Below are 16,380 nucleotides of genomic sequence, written 5' to 3'. Positions count from 1 at the left end.
TGGCACTTCCCACTCCACGTGCCTACACTTTGAGGGTTTTCCTGCTATTTTGTGGGATACCTTGAGGTGTTTTGGGTACCAGCACCGCCTCTGTACGTGGGATGGGAGTACCAGGAGCACAGAGTGCAGAGATGCAATGTGCAAGTGGTTGTACCTCCACCCCCTGTACAGCCCGAGTGGCCCCAGCTCGAGGTCTCAACCTATGGACACGCCATTGAGGACACCTGAGAATCGGCTGCCCTGCAGGCTCTCACCTAGTTTTGCCGGCTACACCCGATAGGGATCGGCTGGACCCGGCTTGGCTTGACAACATCAACAACATGGAAGTGTTGGCAACCTCCTACTCGTTGGTCACCCTCTCTACCACAACCAGGTGCATGTCAGCCTTGTACCAGCTGATTGAGCTTCAATGCCGAGCTATGGCTGTCTTGGCTCGGATAGCCGTGGATACCTAGGAGCATTTCAATGCCGCCAAGAGAGATTCGGTGGAGCGGTCATATCAGCTCATCCAGAGAAGGATACAGATCCATGACATGCAGGCCAGGATTTCTTAGCTTGAGGAAGAAGTGACGGACATGGAGCATGACATGATTCAGCTGGCCGAAGAAAAGATGGAGGCTGAGATGGAGCTCGCAGTAGCTAATGCCCACTTGGACGAGCACCACGCCGAGCTCGATGCCATCCATGCCCTTGAAATGCAGCTGGACGAGCAAGAGGATCCTGTGAAGGTAGTGGGAGCGTCCAGTATGGACATCGAAGATGGCGCCGCCCCTTCTCCGACGCATAGTGTTCCCTCAGTAGGCAACCTAGATAACTTTTAGGTTGAAGACTGTAGGAAGCTAATCTTTTGTTGTACTCCTCGGCAACCTAAATTTTGGATAGTGATGTAATAGGTTAGCCTTGAGTTGAGTGTTCCTCCTGTGCTATGAGAACAACAATGATATGATCTTGGTGAAAGTAGTTCTTGTTTTCCCCCTCACTTTTGACCCTTTGTGACATGCCTTGGATGCCAAGTTGTGTGAGTTTTTGTGCCGTGACCGCACACAGGTTTCCGTCCTGCGGGTCTCTCCAAAATATGGCCGACCTCGAGTCGCAAGGTTGGATGCACCCAACCCCTTGCTGCAGGTCTCCGCCTCGCCCGACCCATTGTTGCACGGTTTCGTTTCTCCGACCCGAGCACCTAAGGTCGAATGTAATGGAACCCATGGGATACAGGTTTGGCTCGCCTGAGGTTGTGTACAGGACCGAGCTAGTTGCTAACTAGGATGGCAAGAAGAACTGTACATCCCCTTAGTGAGAAATGTTGTTGTGTTGCACTATCGGCAAGAGTCGTTTTTAAGGACTTAACATATAAGTTCCCGCATGAGTGGAATACTTCTGAGATTATGGAACTAATGGAACGGTGACTCTTGCAGATGGCGCACCGCACCTGATTCGGCTCTGTGCCCAGTGGCAGCGAGCAGAGGCAGGACCTTCCCCCGCCTCCGCCCCCACCTTCGCCAGAAGCCATCTTGGCGGCTCAAACTGAGCTGCTAAGGCACATTGTCCAAGGGCAACAGCAGCAGCCCCATGGAGGGAGGGCTCATCAGCAACCTCCGGTTGCTCGTTATGAAGACTTTTTGAGCACGCAGCCCCCGACCTTCAACAAGACTGAGGACCCTCTCAACGCCGATGCATGGGTTCGTACGATCGAATCCAAATTCGATCTCCTCACCGCCCCGTGCCCCGACCAGAACAAGGCCCGGTTTGCGGCTCAACAACTGCGTGATTCCGCCCGGCTTTGGTGGGACCACTACCGTGCCATGTTGCCGGCCGACCATGCTGTCAGCTGGAATGAGTTCAAGACAGCTTTCAGAGGGCACCATATTCCAGAAGGTCTTCTGGAGCATAAACTCAATGAGTTCTTGGCCCTTACCCAGGGAAGCCGTGACGTTCTACACTACGCACAAGCCTTCAACGACCTGTGCCGCTACGCAGGCTATCACGCGGATACCGACGAGAAGAAGAGGGATAGGTTCCGCCGAGGGTTGAGCCTAGAGCTGAAGGAGAGGTTGAATCCTATCAAGGTGGATACCTATAATGAGTTGGTGAATCTGGCCATCTCCCAAGAAGACTGCATGCAGGCCCTCAAGGCCGACCAGAAGTGGAAGGCCTCAGTGGCATTACCGAGCCCGCCCACTCGAAGATTCAGATTGGTTCCCCCTCAGGTACCCCAAAGGCCACAACAATCGGGATGATGGATTGCTCGCCCTCCACCACCAGCGGCACCTCGTTTCCCCGGTTTCCAACCGCAGGCGCCCCGGCCGATCTTACCGCCGTCGCGCCCTATGAATGGTAACCGCTGTTTCACCTGCGGCAATGAAGGGCACTTTGCCAAGGACTGCCCCAGAAACAAGAATCAGCGGCCTGGCCGAAACTCCATGGCCAACAGGGGAAGAAGGCCCAAGGTGCAGGTTCGCCAGGGTCGGCTCAACTACACCAGCCTGACCGAGCTCCCCAAAGGTGCGCCAGTAATGACGGGTACCTTCCTTGTCCATAATCAACCTGTTGTTGTTTTGTTTGACTCGGGAGCATCCCATAGCTTCATCGGGGGAAAGACTGGTGAGAGATGTAAGCTGAGCGTTGGTCGCACTAAAGGGTCATATGTGATCTCCACCCCGGGAGGGAAAATAGCTTCGGACAAGATAGTTAACCTTGTGCCCATCCAGTTAGGCCAGACTCTTTTTAGGGAGAATCTCATCATCCTTGACCTAGAAGGAATAGATATCATCTTGGGGATGGATTGGATGACCCGACACTAGGTGGTTCTAGATGTAGCCGCCCGAGCTCTCCACATCAACTCACCCCTGCATGGCAACTCTACCCTATGCTTGACCCACCCTAAATACGCAACTCCTTGTGCGTACCCTGTAACAAAAGCCCGGATAAAAGACCTTCCTGTGGTCCGCGAGTACCCGGATGTGTTTCCAGATGACTTGCCCGGCATGCCGCCAGATAGAGATATCGAGTTCGCCATTGAACTGCAGCCAGGCACCGCCCCGATATCTAAGAGACACTATCGGATGCCACCCACCGAACTGGCTGAGTTGAAAACCCAACTACATGATCTGTTGGAGAAAGGCTTTATCCGACCCAGTACTTCACCCTGGGGTTGCCCAGCCCTGTTTGTGAAGAAGAAGGATGGAAGTCTACGCATGTGTGTGGACTACCGACTCCTCAATGCGGTGACTATCAAGAACAAGTATCCACTTCCCTGCATTGATGTTCTGTTTGACCAATTAGCTGGTGCCAAAGTGTTCTCCAAGATTGATCTTCGTTCCAGATACCACCAAATCAAGATCAGACCCTATGACATTCCCAAAATTGCATTTTTTATAAGATATATGGACTCTATGAGTACTTGGTTATGTCTTTTGGACTCACCAATGCACCCGCTTATTTCATGTATCTCATGAATTCGGTGTTAATGCCCGAGCTGGACAAGTTTGTGGTGGTGTTCATTGATGATATTCTAGTGTACTCGAAGAGCGAAGAAGAACATGCCGAACATCTTCATGTGGTTCTTCAACGGTTGAGAGATCATCAGCTTTATGCCAAGTTCTCCAAGTGTGAATTCTGGTTAGAGAGTGTCAAGTTCTTGGGACACACCATCTCTCGGAATGGCATAGCAGTTGACCCCAGCAAGGTATAGGAGGTCATGGACTGGAAGCCACCCACTTCAGTTCACCAGATCCGAAGTTCTCTTGGACTAGCAGGCTACTATCAGCGTTTCATCCCGAATTTCTCCAAGATAGCTAAGCCGATGACTGAGCTGCTGAAGAAGGAGGTCAAATTTGTGTGGGGTAACAAGTGCAAAGAAGCCTTCCACACCTTGAAACACTTGCTGACTTAAGCCCCGGTTTTAGCTCAACCCGACCCTTCCAGGCCGTTTGACGTATACTGCGACGCCTCTGGCACTGGACTTGGGTGTGTTCTTATGCAAGACAACCGAGTCATTGCCTATGCCTCGTGGGCATTGCGACCGCATGAGCTGAACTATCCGACCCATGATCTTGAGTTGGCAGCAGTGATTCATGCCTTGAAGATATGGAGACACTATCTGATGGGCACCCACTGCAGCATCTACACCGATCACAAGAGCCTCGAGTACATCTTCACTCAAGCCGACCTCAACATGCGTCAAAGAAGATGGTTGGAGTTGATAAAGGATTATGATCTAGTTACATTATCACCCCGGCAAAGCCAACATGGTAGCCGATGCTATTAGCCGCAAGGCCCATAGCAATTGCTTGTTGGCAACCAACTTCACAGAGACCCTGTGTAAGAAGCTGGAAAAGCTCAGTTTGGAAATTATTTCCCATGGAACCCTCGGCCATATATCCCTTGGGTCTGTTTTGGAAGACCAAATTGGGTTAGCACAGTTAGAGGATGAGGAAATAAGGCGAATCAAAAGGAAGATTTCATGGAAGGATGAAGGGTACAAGCAATTCCGATAGGATGAGAATGGGAGAGTGTACTATGGAAACCGACTAGTTGTACCGTCTGACCCCAACCTTAAGAAGCAAATCCTAGATGAAGCTTATATCTCCAAGTTCTCAATCCATCCTGGCAATAATAAGATGTATCATGATCTCCGTCAAACTTTCTATTGGAGTGGAATGAAGCCAGAAATTACACGCTACATATCGGAATGTGACACCTGCCAACGTGTCAAGGCTAGCCATTTGAAGGTAGCAGGTACTCTGCAACCACTACCTATTCCCTCTTGGAAATGGGAAGACATCAGCATGGACTTCATTGTTGGACTGCCCCCTACATCGCAACGACATGACTCCATTTGGCTTACTGTGGATCGCCTTACCAAGTCTGCCCACTTTCTTCCTGTTCACACCACCTACCCGGCCAAGAAATATGCAGAGCTGTATCTTGACCGATTGTTTCTCTGCACGGTGTGCCTAGGATGATCATATCCGATCAAGGAGTTCAGTTTGTAGCGCGTTTCTGGGAACAGCTACAACCATCACTTGGCACCAAACTCATTCATAGCTCTACCTATCATCCTCAAACCGATGGTCAGACCAAAAGAGTAAATCAGATCCTTGAAGATATGTTAAGAGCTTGTGTCATCCATTATGACAAGAATTGGGATAAGTGCTTACCCTTGGTAGAGTTTTCCTATAACAATAGCTACCAGATCAGCTTAAAGATGGCACCGTTTGAAGCCCTATATAGTCGGAGATGTCGGACGCCGTTGAATTGGTCACAGGTTGGAGAGAGACAGACCTATGGTCCTGATTTAGTAGTAGAAGTAGAAGAGCAAGTGAAGATAATTCAAGCAAATCTCAAGGCAGCCCAATCTCGACAAAAGAGTTACTCCGACAGGAGAAGGAGACCCCTCCGGTTCAATATTGGTGATCACGTGTATCTTCGAGTCTCCCCGACCAAAGGAGTGCAATGGTTTGGAGTAAAAGGAAAATTGGCTCCCCGTTACATTGGTCCTTATGAGATTGTGGAAATTTGTGGACCCGTTGCTTACCAAATCCAACTACCAGAACAGCTTTCGGCCATTCATGATGTTTTCCATGTATCCCAACTGAAGAAGTGTGTCCAAGTCCCAACTGAGGTCTTGGAACAGGAGCAACTTCAAATCGAGTCCAACCTGACTTACACCGAGTATCCGGCCAAAGTCCTCGACCGTAAAGAAAGACACACCCGACGGCAATCTTTGAAAATGTAGAAGATACTATGGAGCAATCACACGGAGGAAGAAGCAACCTAGGAAATAGAGGAGTATCTGAACAAGCACTTCCGAGGTTTTCTTTCCAACCAAAAAGGTAAGGACCGCATGCCCCCACTGGTTGCCCTTACACCCCAATCTCGGGACGAGATTCTTTTTAAGGGGAGTAGGCTGTAACGACCTTGGATAATCAGTCGAGTTAATCTTAAGCCAAGTCCCTTATCCAACTGACTCCGCCTTTCCTGAGCTTAAGCGCCCAAGGTCTCGAACTCAGCCCCGACCCCTAAAAACCCAACCAAAACCGTCGGTTCTCTCTAAGTCCCAAAGATAGTGTTCCTTCAAAATCTTGGAACCAGAGACTGACTGGTGGACCTGCAATTAGTTTCCCCGGTTCTCTTGAGACAAATGCGCCCGAGCAGCGTGCGCCCCGCTTCAGAGTTCCCCCGCCGCGTGGCTCAACTTCTCCAACGCGCGCCGCCTCGCCCAGTCACCGGCCACGACAGGATGGATCCGCACGCCTTCCTCCCCAATCGCAGCGGAAGCCCCCTGCAACCCTTTCTTCCTTGCTTCGTCTCGCTCGCACCCTCGCCGGCCGCGCCAAGGTGCCCTGTCGCTGCCGTGGCAGAGTTTTTGCCGCTGCTGTGTCAGACCGCCTCGCACCCCGCACCCATCACCTCACCCGGATCCCCGGCTGCAAGCCCCGATGCGTTCCGGTTTTTCCGCCTCTCCACGGTCGCGCCGCCCACGAGCTCGCTCCACAACGATACCACCCTCGCCAACCACGACTCCGGCAGAGACAGCTCCTTTTTCCTCCTCGCCAGTGATGTGCCCTAGCAAGCCGCTGTCTGCGCTCGCCCGCGCCACCGCTCGCCCTGTCACCTCGCCTGCTGCGACCTCGCCTACAGAGCCTTCCTTCCTGTCACGCCAGTCAAATCGCTGCCCACAATCCACCGCGCGACGCGACCAGACCATGCTCGCCTTCGCCAAATCTAAATCCCGACAAAACCACGCCTGTGCCGGCCTCATCTCCAGTGCCCAATGACCAAAGACCCTTTCTCCGAAGCTCTATTCCGCCGCCCCTCGCCGCTCAATCGCCGCCAGGGCAGCGCACTCCATCCTTTCTTCCCGATCCTCATGCTGCTCAAACTCTCTCTCTTCCGCGCAGCTATAAAAAAGAGTACCAGAGCCCCCACCAGAGTTTCCTTTGCCATCGCTGTTTCACCGCCCCCTACTCTGCTCGCACTTGAGCACTGCTATTTGAGCTCTTGAGAAGTTCCCCTCTCCACTCAAACCGGCTTCTCCCCAACCCACCAGCCGCCTGTTCCTCCGCGCTGTGTCAGAGCTTTCTTGTTGTCCACAAGAAGCACCGCCGCCGCCGGAGCATCGTTGAACATCGCCGCCACCCAAGCCTTAGCGCTTTAGTCTTTCCGCCCAAGTCTGTTCCTCCCCGACCCCAAAACTTCACCAATAGACCTTAAGGTAAGCTGCCGACCCCTTCCCGGTTCGCCCGACCCCTTTTTCCGTCCCGCGCGACCCTGTCTGTTTCATCGACCCTTATCCACCTCACCCAAGGGCTCGGCTGTATCTTTTTCTTGACCCGAGGGTATCTGTGTAAAATATCAGGGACTTCTCTGCGTTAAGTCTGAGGACCCCGGTACAGTTATTCCTTAAGTTTAAAAGTCAGATGATAAGTTTATCCCCATCCGACCCTTTTATCCTGTTCTCCCCACCTTTCCTGTAGCTTTGGTACAAGTGTCTGAGCTAAAGCTTGCAAGTGTTGTTGAAATAACCATCTAAGAGCTAACTCCTGCATTTGCATTCGTGTAGAGTTACATCTCGCCGACGGCACCTACCAGCTACATCCGGCGCCTGAAGATGAAGCAGTAGCTGAGTCACCAATCATAGAAGCCGAAGCAGAACCCGCTGAGGACCAGTTCACCTCCACCCCGCTTGAAGGCAAGCCTCGGAGCATGAACCCAATTTTCTAAACTTGCACATGCCTTCCTTCTTAGGTATGTGCATTTACGTATAGGAGTTGCTTGCAACCATAGATGCATGACTTAGATCCTTTGATCTGAACACTAGTCTGTTGGGTCGAGTAGCTGCAATGCTTAATAGGACTCGGTAAAAGTCGAGTGATTTCCTGTCACTCGCGAGTTATAGGAGTTGTTTGTTCTTTTCTGGTTACAACTATAAGGACGATGGACGGGGCAGGGTTTTGGTGAACTTTTTGGTGGTCTGCTGCTCGCCCCGTCTATTTATTGAATCTGTTAAGGCCCGACAGTGGTGGTGTTCGTGATCAAGTGTTTGAAAGTACTAATCTCATACCCATTATGGGATGGGGAAGCCTAGTACCTCATTGAACCTGGATGTGAGCGGTCGATTCACTATCTCTGGAACGAAGTTCCCCTGCGGCCGCATGTGGTGCCAAGTGTGGTCACGGAACGGCAGAGGCCGGGTCTGTGGAACTTTGCATCAAGGGAAGTGGGCCTGACACGAGTTAGGAAATTGAGGGGGAAGGCCGACACAGGAAGCGACCCTCGGTGGTGCGTGGATGTCGTGAGGTTAGGTTTGCCATGCATGGTTAAAGAACTCGAATCGATTTGTCTGCCTCTCACAATTTGAGACTGCTTGATCGCTATGCCACACTAAGTAAAGAAGGAGTCTGATGATGACATGGTCTTGATGTTGAGCTTATATACATAATGTTGGATCTATGCTTGCTTAGTGTAAGCTGCCAATGTAGACTGGTTAATGAACTTAGAATCTGAGCTAAAACATTGAAAGTAAGGACATAACATAGTTGCTTTCGGCAAACAAAACCCCTCAGCCAAAGAGCCTTGCATGTCTAGAAGTGGTGGAGTACTTCTTCCCACCGGTCAGTTAAGTCTTGTTGAGCTTAGAAGCTCAGCCTTGTTTGTGGCATCTCTTTTTAGGCGAAGTTGAAACTTTTGAGATTGCTGCTATTGGCACTTGGCTGCCCCAGCTTCCTCCTGGGTGGACGGTCGAGTGGGATCCTTCCTCGGACGGCGGGAAATGGGATCACTGATGTCCGGTTTGGCCTCACCAAGGACATCCGACCCCGGCGTTGGCTTCCGCAGTATTTTGTCTTCCGTTGTTTCGAACCTTGTAAAATTCTGATTTCAAACCAGTGTGTAATGAATTGTTAAACTAATTATGGATCTGTTGTATTCTCTAGAACCACTCACCTTCATGTGAGCTATGCTAACTCAGTCCTGTTAAGTGGTTAAATCGGAGGAAATCCGACGGATCGTCGAGTTAACTCGATTAAGGCATGAGATTCACGTGTTAAGCGAAGTAACCGTGCTTTAGTTGAGTTAATCTGAGGTGTTCCGCCACAGCTGGTACTAGAGCAGGTTTAGCAGGACAGAGAGCACAATGGGTCCTAAAACACATTCTTTTGGATAAAAATTGCAAGAAAAATGTTGAAAAATCTCGTACGATCACCCACGTCTATCATACGTGCGCAGGTTCCGTATGTTAATTCATGCGAAGGGTGGTATGGTTCGATTCCAACGAGCCTATCATCATGGTTGCTCGCCCACGTCTATTATACGTGCGCTGATCCCGCATCTCGAGTATACGAAGGGTTATATGGTTCCATTCAAAGGGGACCTATTTCCACGGTTGTTGTGCTATCCATGCAGCGTCAAACGCATGGGTACCGTTTCTATAGTGAACGGTAATGTTTAGGGACGCTTTCGTGAGTGCTGGCATGAAAGGTTCAGGTGGTTGTGTTCTTCTGCAGGTACACTAACCGCTTTCGCTTAGGGAAACACTGCCAGAATTCGACTAGCTACTATAGGGAGCGATGTACTGGTTGCCTTGCCACCGGCACTGACCGCGTAAGACCAAAGTTTTTGGCAGTTGTTTTGGTTGGGAGGACGAGGTAGGTCATGCATGCGTCATGAACTAAAATTTGTGAAACCACCTCCCTAAAACAACCTTGCCTTGGTAAAAGCTCTTCTTCACTTTAAGGATTTCTAGTTGCCTTCTCAGCTTGCGCTCTGGTCAAAACTCCAAGTGCTTTTCCTGCCTGATCTATTCTCCTTGGGGTTTCTATCTCACGCTTGTTTCGGTTCTTGGTTCCAGATGGCTGCTCCCGAACATGTGTTTCACGGCGCTGATGGCACTTCCTACTCCACGTGCCTACACTTCGAGAGTTTTCCTGCTTGTGGGATACCTTGAGGTGGTTTGGGTACCAGTCACCGCCTCTGTACGTGGGATGGGAGTACCAGGAGCACAGAGTGGAGAGATGCAATGTGCAAGTGGTTGTACCTTCACCCCCTGTACAGCCCAAGTGGCCCCAGCTCGAGGTCTCGACCTATGGACACGCCATTGAGGACACCTGAGAGTCGGCTGCCCTACAGGCTCTCACCTAGTTTTGCCGGCTACACCCGCTTGAGGTCCTTTTGGACCCGATCAGTTTGTTTCCCGCCAGGGATCGGCTGGACCCAGCTTGGCTTGACCGCGTCAACAACATGGAAGTGTTGGCAACCTCCCACTCGTTGGTCACCCTCTCTACCACAACCAGGTGCATGTCAGCCTTGTACCAGCTGATTGAGCTTCAAGGCCGAGCTATGGCTGTCTTGGCTCGGATAGCCGTGGATTCCCATGAGCATTTTAATGCCGCCAAGAGAGATTCAGTGGAGCGGTCATATCAGCTTATCTAGAGAAGGATACAGATCCATGACATGCAGGCCAAGATTTCTGAGCTTGAGGAAGAAGTGATGGCCATGGAGCATGACATGATTCAGCTGGCCGAAGAAAAGATGGAGGCTGAGATGGAGCTCGCAGTAGCTAATGCCCACTTGGACGAGCACCACGCCGAGCTCGATGCCATCCATGCCCTTGAAATGCAGCTGAACGAGCAAGAGGATCCTGTGAAGGTAGTAGGAGCGCCCAGTATGGACATCGAAGATGGCGACGCCCCTTCTCTGACGCATAGTGTTCACTCAGTAGGCAACCTAGATAACTTTTAGGTTGAAGATTGTAGGAAGCTAATCTTTTGTTGTACTCCTGGACAACATAAATTTTGGATAGTGATGTAATAGGTTAGCCTTGAGTTGAGTGTTCCTCCTGTGCTATGAGAACAACAATGATATGATCTTGGTGAAATCAGTTCTTGTTTTCCCCCTCACTTTTGACCCTTTGTGACACGCCTTGGATGCCAAGTTGTGTGAGTTTTTGTGCCGTGACCGCACACAGGTTTCCGTCCTGCGGGTCTGTCCAAAATATGGCTGACCTCGAGTCGCAAGGTCGGATGCGCCCAACCCCTCGCGGCAGGTCTCCGCCTCGCCCGACTCCTTGTTGCACGGTTTCGTTTCTCCGACCCGAGCACCTAAGGTCGAATGTAGTGGAACCCATGGGATACAGATTTGGCTCGCCCGAGGTTGTGTACAGGACCAAGCTAGTTGCTAACTAGGATGTCAAGAAGAAGTGTACATCCCCTTAGTGAGAAATGTTGTTGTGTTGCACTATCGGCAAGAGTCGTTTTTAAGGACTTAACATATACGTTCCAGCATGAGTGGAATACTTCTGAGATTATGGAATTAATGGAACATTGACTCTTGCAGATGGCGCACCGCACCTGATCCGGCTCTATGCCCAATGGCAGCGAGTAGAGGCAGGACCTTCCCCCACCTCCGCCCCCACCTTCACCGGAAGCCATCTTGGCGGCTCAAACTGAGCTGCTAAGGCACATTGTCCAAGGGCAACAGCAGCAGCCCCATGGAAGGAGGGCTCATCAGCAACTTCCGGTTGCTCGTTATGAAGACTTTTTGAGCATGCAGCCCCCGACCTTCCACAAGACTGAGGACCCTCTCGACGCCGATGCATGGGTTTGTACGATTGAATCCAAATTCGATCTCCTCACCGCCCCGTGCCCCGACCAGAACAAGGCCTGGTTTGCGGCTCAACAACTACATGATTCCGCCCGGCTTTGGTGGGACCACTACCGTGCCATGTTGCTAGCCGACCATGCTGTCAGCTGGAATGAGTTCAAGACCGCTTTCAGAGGGCACCATATTCCAGAAGGTCTTCTGGAGCGTAAACTCAATGAGTTCCTAGCCCTTACCCAAGGAAGCCGTGACGTTCTACACTACGCACAAGCCTTCAACGACCTGTGCCGCTACGCAGGCTATCACGTGGATACCGACGAGAAGAAGAGGGATAGGTTCCGCAGAGGGTTGAGCCTGGAGCTCAAGGAGAGGTTGAATCCTATCAAGGTGGATACCTATAATGAGTTGGTGAATCTGGCCATCTCCCAAGAAGACTGCATGCAGGCCCTCAAGGCTGACCAGAAGCGGAAGGCCTCAGTGGCATTACCGAGCCCGCCCGCTTGAAGATTCAGAATGGTTCCCTGTCAGGTACCCCACAGGACACAACAATCGGGACGATGGATTGCTCGCCCTCCACCACCAGCGGCACCTCGTTTCCCTGGTTTCCAACCGCAGGCGCCCCGGCCGACCTTACCGCCGCCGCGCCCTATGAATGGTAACCGCTTTTTCACCTGCGGCAATGAAGGGCACTTTGCCAAGGACTGCCATAGAAGCAAGAATCAGCGGCCTGGCTGAAACCCCACGGCCAACAGGGGAAGAAGGCCCAAGGTGCAGGTTCGCCAGGGTCGGCTCAACTACATCAGCCTGACCAAGCTCCCCGAAGGTGCGCCAGTAATGACGGGTACCTTCCTTGTCCATAATCAACCTATTGTTGTTTTGTTTGACTCGGGAGCATCCCATAGCTTCATCGGGGCAAAGACTTGTGAGAGATGTAAGCTAAGCGTTGGTCGCACTAAAGGGTCATATGTGATCTCCACCCCGGGAGGGAAAATAGCTTCGGACAAGATAGTTAACCTTGTGCCTATCCAGTTAGGCCAGACTCTTTTTAGGGAGAATCTCATCATCCTTGACCTAGAAGGAATAGATATCATCTTGGGGATGGATTGGATGACCCGACACCAGGTGGTTCTAGATGTAGCCACTCGAGCTCTCCACATCAACTCACCCCTGCATGGCAACTCTACCCTATGCTTGACCTACCCTAAATACGCAACTTCTTTTGCGTACCCTGTAATAGAAGCCCAGATAAAAGACCTCCCTGTGGTCCGCGAGTACCCGGATGTGTTTCCAGATGACTTGCCCGGCATGCCGCCAGATAGAGATATCGAGTTCGCCATTGAACTGTAGCCAGGCACCGCCCCGATATCTAAGAGACACTATCGGATGCCACCCACCGAACTGGCTGAGTTGAAAACCCAACTACATGATCTGTTGGAGAAAGGCTTTATCCGACCCAGTACTTCACCCTGGGGTTGCCCAGCCCTGTTTGTGAAGAAGAAGGATGGAAGTCTACGCATGTGTGTGGACTACCGACTCCTCAATGCGGTGACTATCAAGAACAAGTATCCACTTCCCCGCATTGATGTTCTGTTTGACCAATTAGCTGGAGCCAAAGTGTTCTCCAAGATTGATCTTCGTTCCGGATACCACCAAATCAAGATCAGACCCTGTGACATTCCCAAAACTGCTTTTTCCACAAGATATATGGACTCTATGAGTACTTGGTTATGTCTTTTGGACTCACCAATGCACCCGCTTATTTCATGTATCTCATGAATTCGGTGTTCATGCCCGAGCTGGACAAGTTCGTGGTGGTGTTCATTGATGATATTCTGGTGTACTCGAAGAGCGAAGAAGAACATGCCGAACATCTTCATGTGGTTCTTCAACGGTTGAGAGATCATCAGCTTTATGCCAAGTTCTCCAAGTGTGAATTCTGGTTAGAGAGTTTCAAGTTCTTGGGACACACCATCTCTCGGAATGGCATAGCAGTTGACCCCAACAAGGTATAGGAGGTCATGGACTGGAAGCCACCCACTTCAGTTCACCAGATCCGAAGTTTTCTTGGACTAGCAGGCTACTATCAGCGTTTCATCCCGGATTTCTCCAAGATAGCTAAGCCGATGACTGAGCTGCTGAAGAAGGAGGTCAAATTTGTGTGGGGTAAGAAGTGCGAAGAAGCCTTCCACACCTTGAAACACTTGCTGACTTCAGCCCCGGTTTTAGCTCAAGCCGACCCTTCCAAGCCGTTTGACGTATACTGCGACGCCTCTAGCACTGGACTTGGGTGTGTTCTTATGCAAGATAACCGAGTCATTGCCTATGCCTCATGGGTGTTGCGACCGCATGAGCTGAACTATCCGACCCATGATCTTGAGTTGGCAGCAGTGATTCATGCCTTGAAGATATGGAGACACTATCTGATGGGCACCCACTGCAGCATCTACACCCATCACAAGAGCCTCGAGTACATCTTCACTCAAGCCGACCTCAACATGCATCAAAGAAGATGGTTGGAGTTGATAAATGATTATGATCTAGTTACATTATCACCCTGGCAAAGCCAACGTGGTAGCCGATGCTCTTAGCCGCAAGGTGTTCGGATACGAGGTAGGCTACACTAGCGCAAATCAAAATTTCTACCGCGCAAAACCAGGAAGAACTGCCGTATAAGGATCACGGGATTACCACTCGACGCACTACTGGTGCGGAAGATGTAGATTTGCGTCGATGCAGCGAAGATGATCATCGTAGTCGTACGTAGTCGATCACGTCAACGTCCAGCAGCTCCTCAGCAGCTCGTCCACGTGCAGCAAGAACGCCCTCGTGCCGCGGCTCGTCGTTGGCTCGTCGTGGTTCGTCGGTGGCTCGTCGATGGCTTGTCCAAGTGCTGCAGGCGCAACACCTCCAAGGTATCCACACGTGTAGGGAGGAAGCGTCGCAAGCCGGATTGCTAGATCCGTGAGTTGCAACAGGCGAGGGCGTGGGAGGCGCGGCAAGTGTGTTTCGTAAAAAAGGTGTGAACCCTAGGGCGCCCCCACCCCTCTATTTATAGAGGTTCCTGACGGGCCTCTGGATCCGAGGCCCATTAGTACTTCTAAACCTAATCCAACTCGGATCAGATCCGAATTGGGCTTCCAGCCCCTTAAGTGTGTGACCCTATGGGTTCGGATACGTATAGACATGGCCTGAGTACTCCTACTCGGCCCAATAGTCGGTAGCGGCCTCTAGCAAGACGTGCCAACTCCTATACGCACACGAAGATCATATCAGACGAACCATCACAACATAATATACATGCTATTCCCTTTGCCTCACGATATTTGGTCTAGCTTCAAGCTGACCGCTCTTTCTCGATCCTGTGATTCGGAATCCCTTTGTAGGTTAACTCTTAACCGTACGTAGCATGGCCATGCATTTTCGGATCCGATCACTCGAGGAGCCCAGAGATATCACTCTCAATCAGAGAGGGGCAAATCCCATCTTGATTGACCATGTCTCATAGCATGCTTCTTGACAAACCCGAAAGCTACCTTTATAACTACCCTGTTACGGCATAGCGTTTGATAGCCCCTAAGTAGGTCGATCCACATCTAGAATACATGCGACAATCTCAGGTCTAAGGACAAAGCGTATATGTTGTTTAAAGAGAGAACTACTTCTCGTGTTGGGTCAGTCCTAACACATGTCTCCACATGTGTCCACATTATTAGTTCAACATCTCCATGTCCATGACTTGTGAAACATAATCATCAACTAATACATGTGCTAGTCTAATATTCATGTGTGTCCTCACATGAACTCCGACTAGGGACAACTTTAGAATAACCATACAAGTAAAGAGTTTCACATACAATTCACATAATTGCAAATCAATTCAAGTAGCCTTCAATGGATATTCAATGAACACAACATACAAATCATGGATACAAATGGAATATCATCATCTCTATGATTGCCTCTAGGGCATACCTCCAACAGTCTCCCACTTGCACTAGAGTCAATCTAGAAGGTACCTAATACCCATAGCTCTTACATGCGCATCATGCTTAGCCTGCGGGAGTGGTTTTGTCAACGGATCAGAAATGTTCAGATCCGTGTGTATTTTGCATATCTTGATCTCACCCCGGTTAACAAAGTCTCGAATGAGATGAAATCGCCGCATTACATGTTTGTTCTTCTGGTGGTTCCTTGGCTCCTTTGCTTGCGCAATTGCCCCATTATTATCACAGTAGAGATTCAATGGGCTGGACGCATTCGGGAACACACCAAGCTCAATGAGGAAATTCCTTATCCAAACACCTTCCTTCGCGGCTTCCGAAGCCGCGATATACTCAGCTTCTGTCGTAGAATCGGCCACCATCTCCTGCTTGGAACTCTTCCAACTAATAGCACCACCATTTAGCGTGAACACAAATCCTGATTGTGACTTTGAATCATCTCTGTCAGTTTGGAAACTAGCATCGGTGTAACCTGTTACAACGAGCTCCTCCTCACCTCCATAGACGAGGAACATATCTTTAGTCCTTCTCAAGTACTTAAGAATGTTTTTCGCCGCTGTCCAGTGACTCTCACCTGGATCAGATTGGTTTCTGCTTGTCATACTTAGCGCATATGAAATATCTGGGCGAGTACTTATCATTGCATACATGATAGATCCAATAGCCGAGGCATATGGCACTCTACTCATGCGATCCCGCTCATCAGCAGTCGAAGAAAACTGAGTCTTGCTGAGATGTATGCCATGTGACATAGGCAAGAACCCTTTCTTTGCCTCTTCCA

The 16,380-nt window shown here is 50.5% G+C and overlaps 1 protein-coding gene across 1 annotated transcript in view; it reads left to right on the top strand.

Annotated features, from left to right (window-relative positions):
• Nucleotides 1–623: 623 nt before the first annotated feature.
• LOC117866837 (protein NRT1/ PTR FAMILY 1.1) overlaps nt 624–16,380 on the top strand; it is a 28,201-nt gene continuing 12,444 nt past the window's right edge. The window contains exon 1 of the mRNA XM_072290255.1: nt 624–744. Within this exon, the coding sequence (XP_072146356.1) occupies nt 624–744 (121 nt within the window). The remainder of the gene's footprint in view (nt 745–16,380) is intronic.

This window comes from Setaria viridis, chromosome 8 (genome assembly GCF_005286985.2).
Source record: "Setaria viridis chromosome 8, Setaria_viridis_v4.0, whole genome shotgun sequence".
NCBI classification, from domain to species: Eukaryota; Viridiplantae; Streptophyta; class Magnoliopsida; order Poales; family Poaceae; genus Setaria; species Setaria viridis.
The sequence above is the reverse complement of the archived record's forward strand: the minus strand, read 5'-3'. Positions and strand labels throughout refer to the sequence as shown.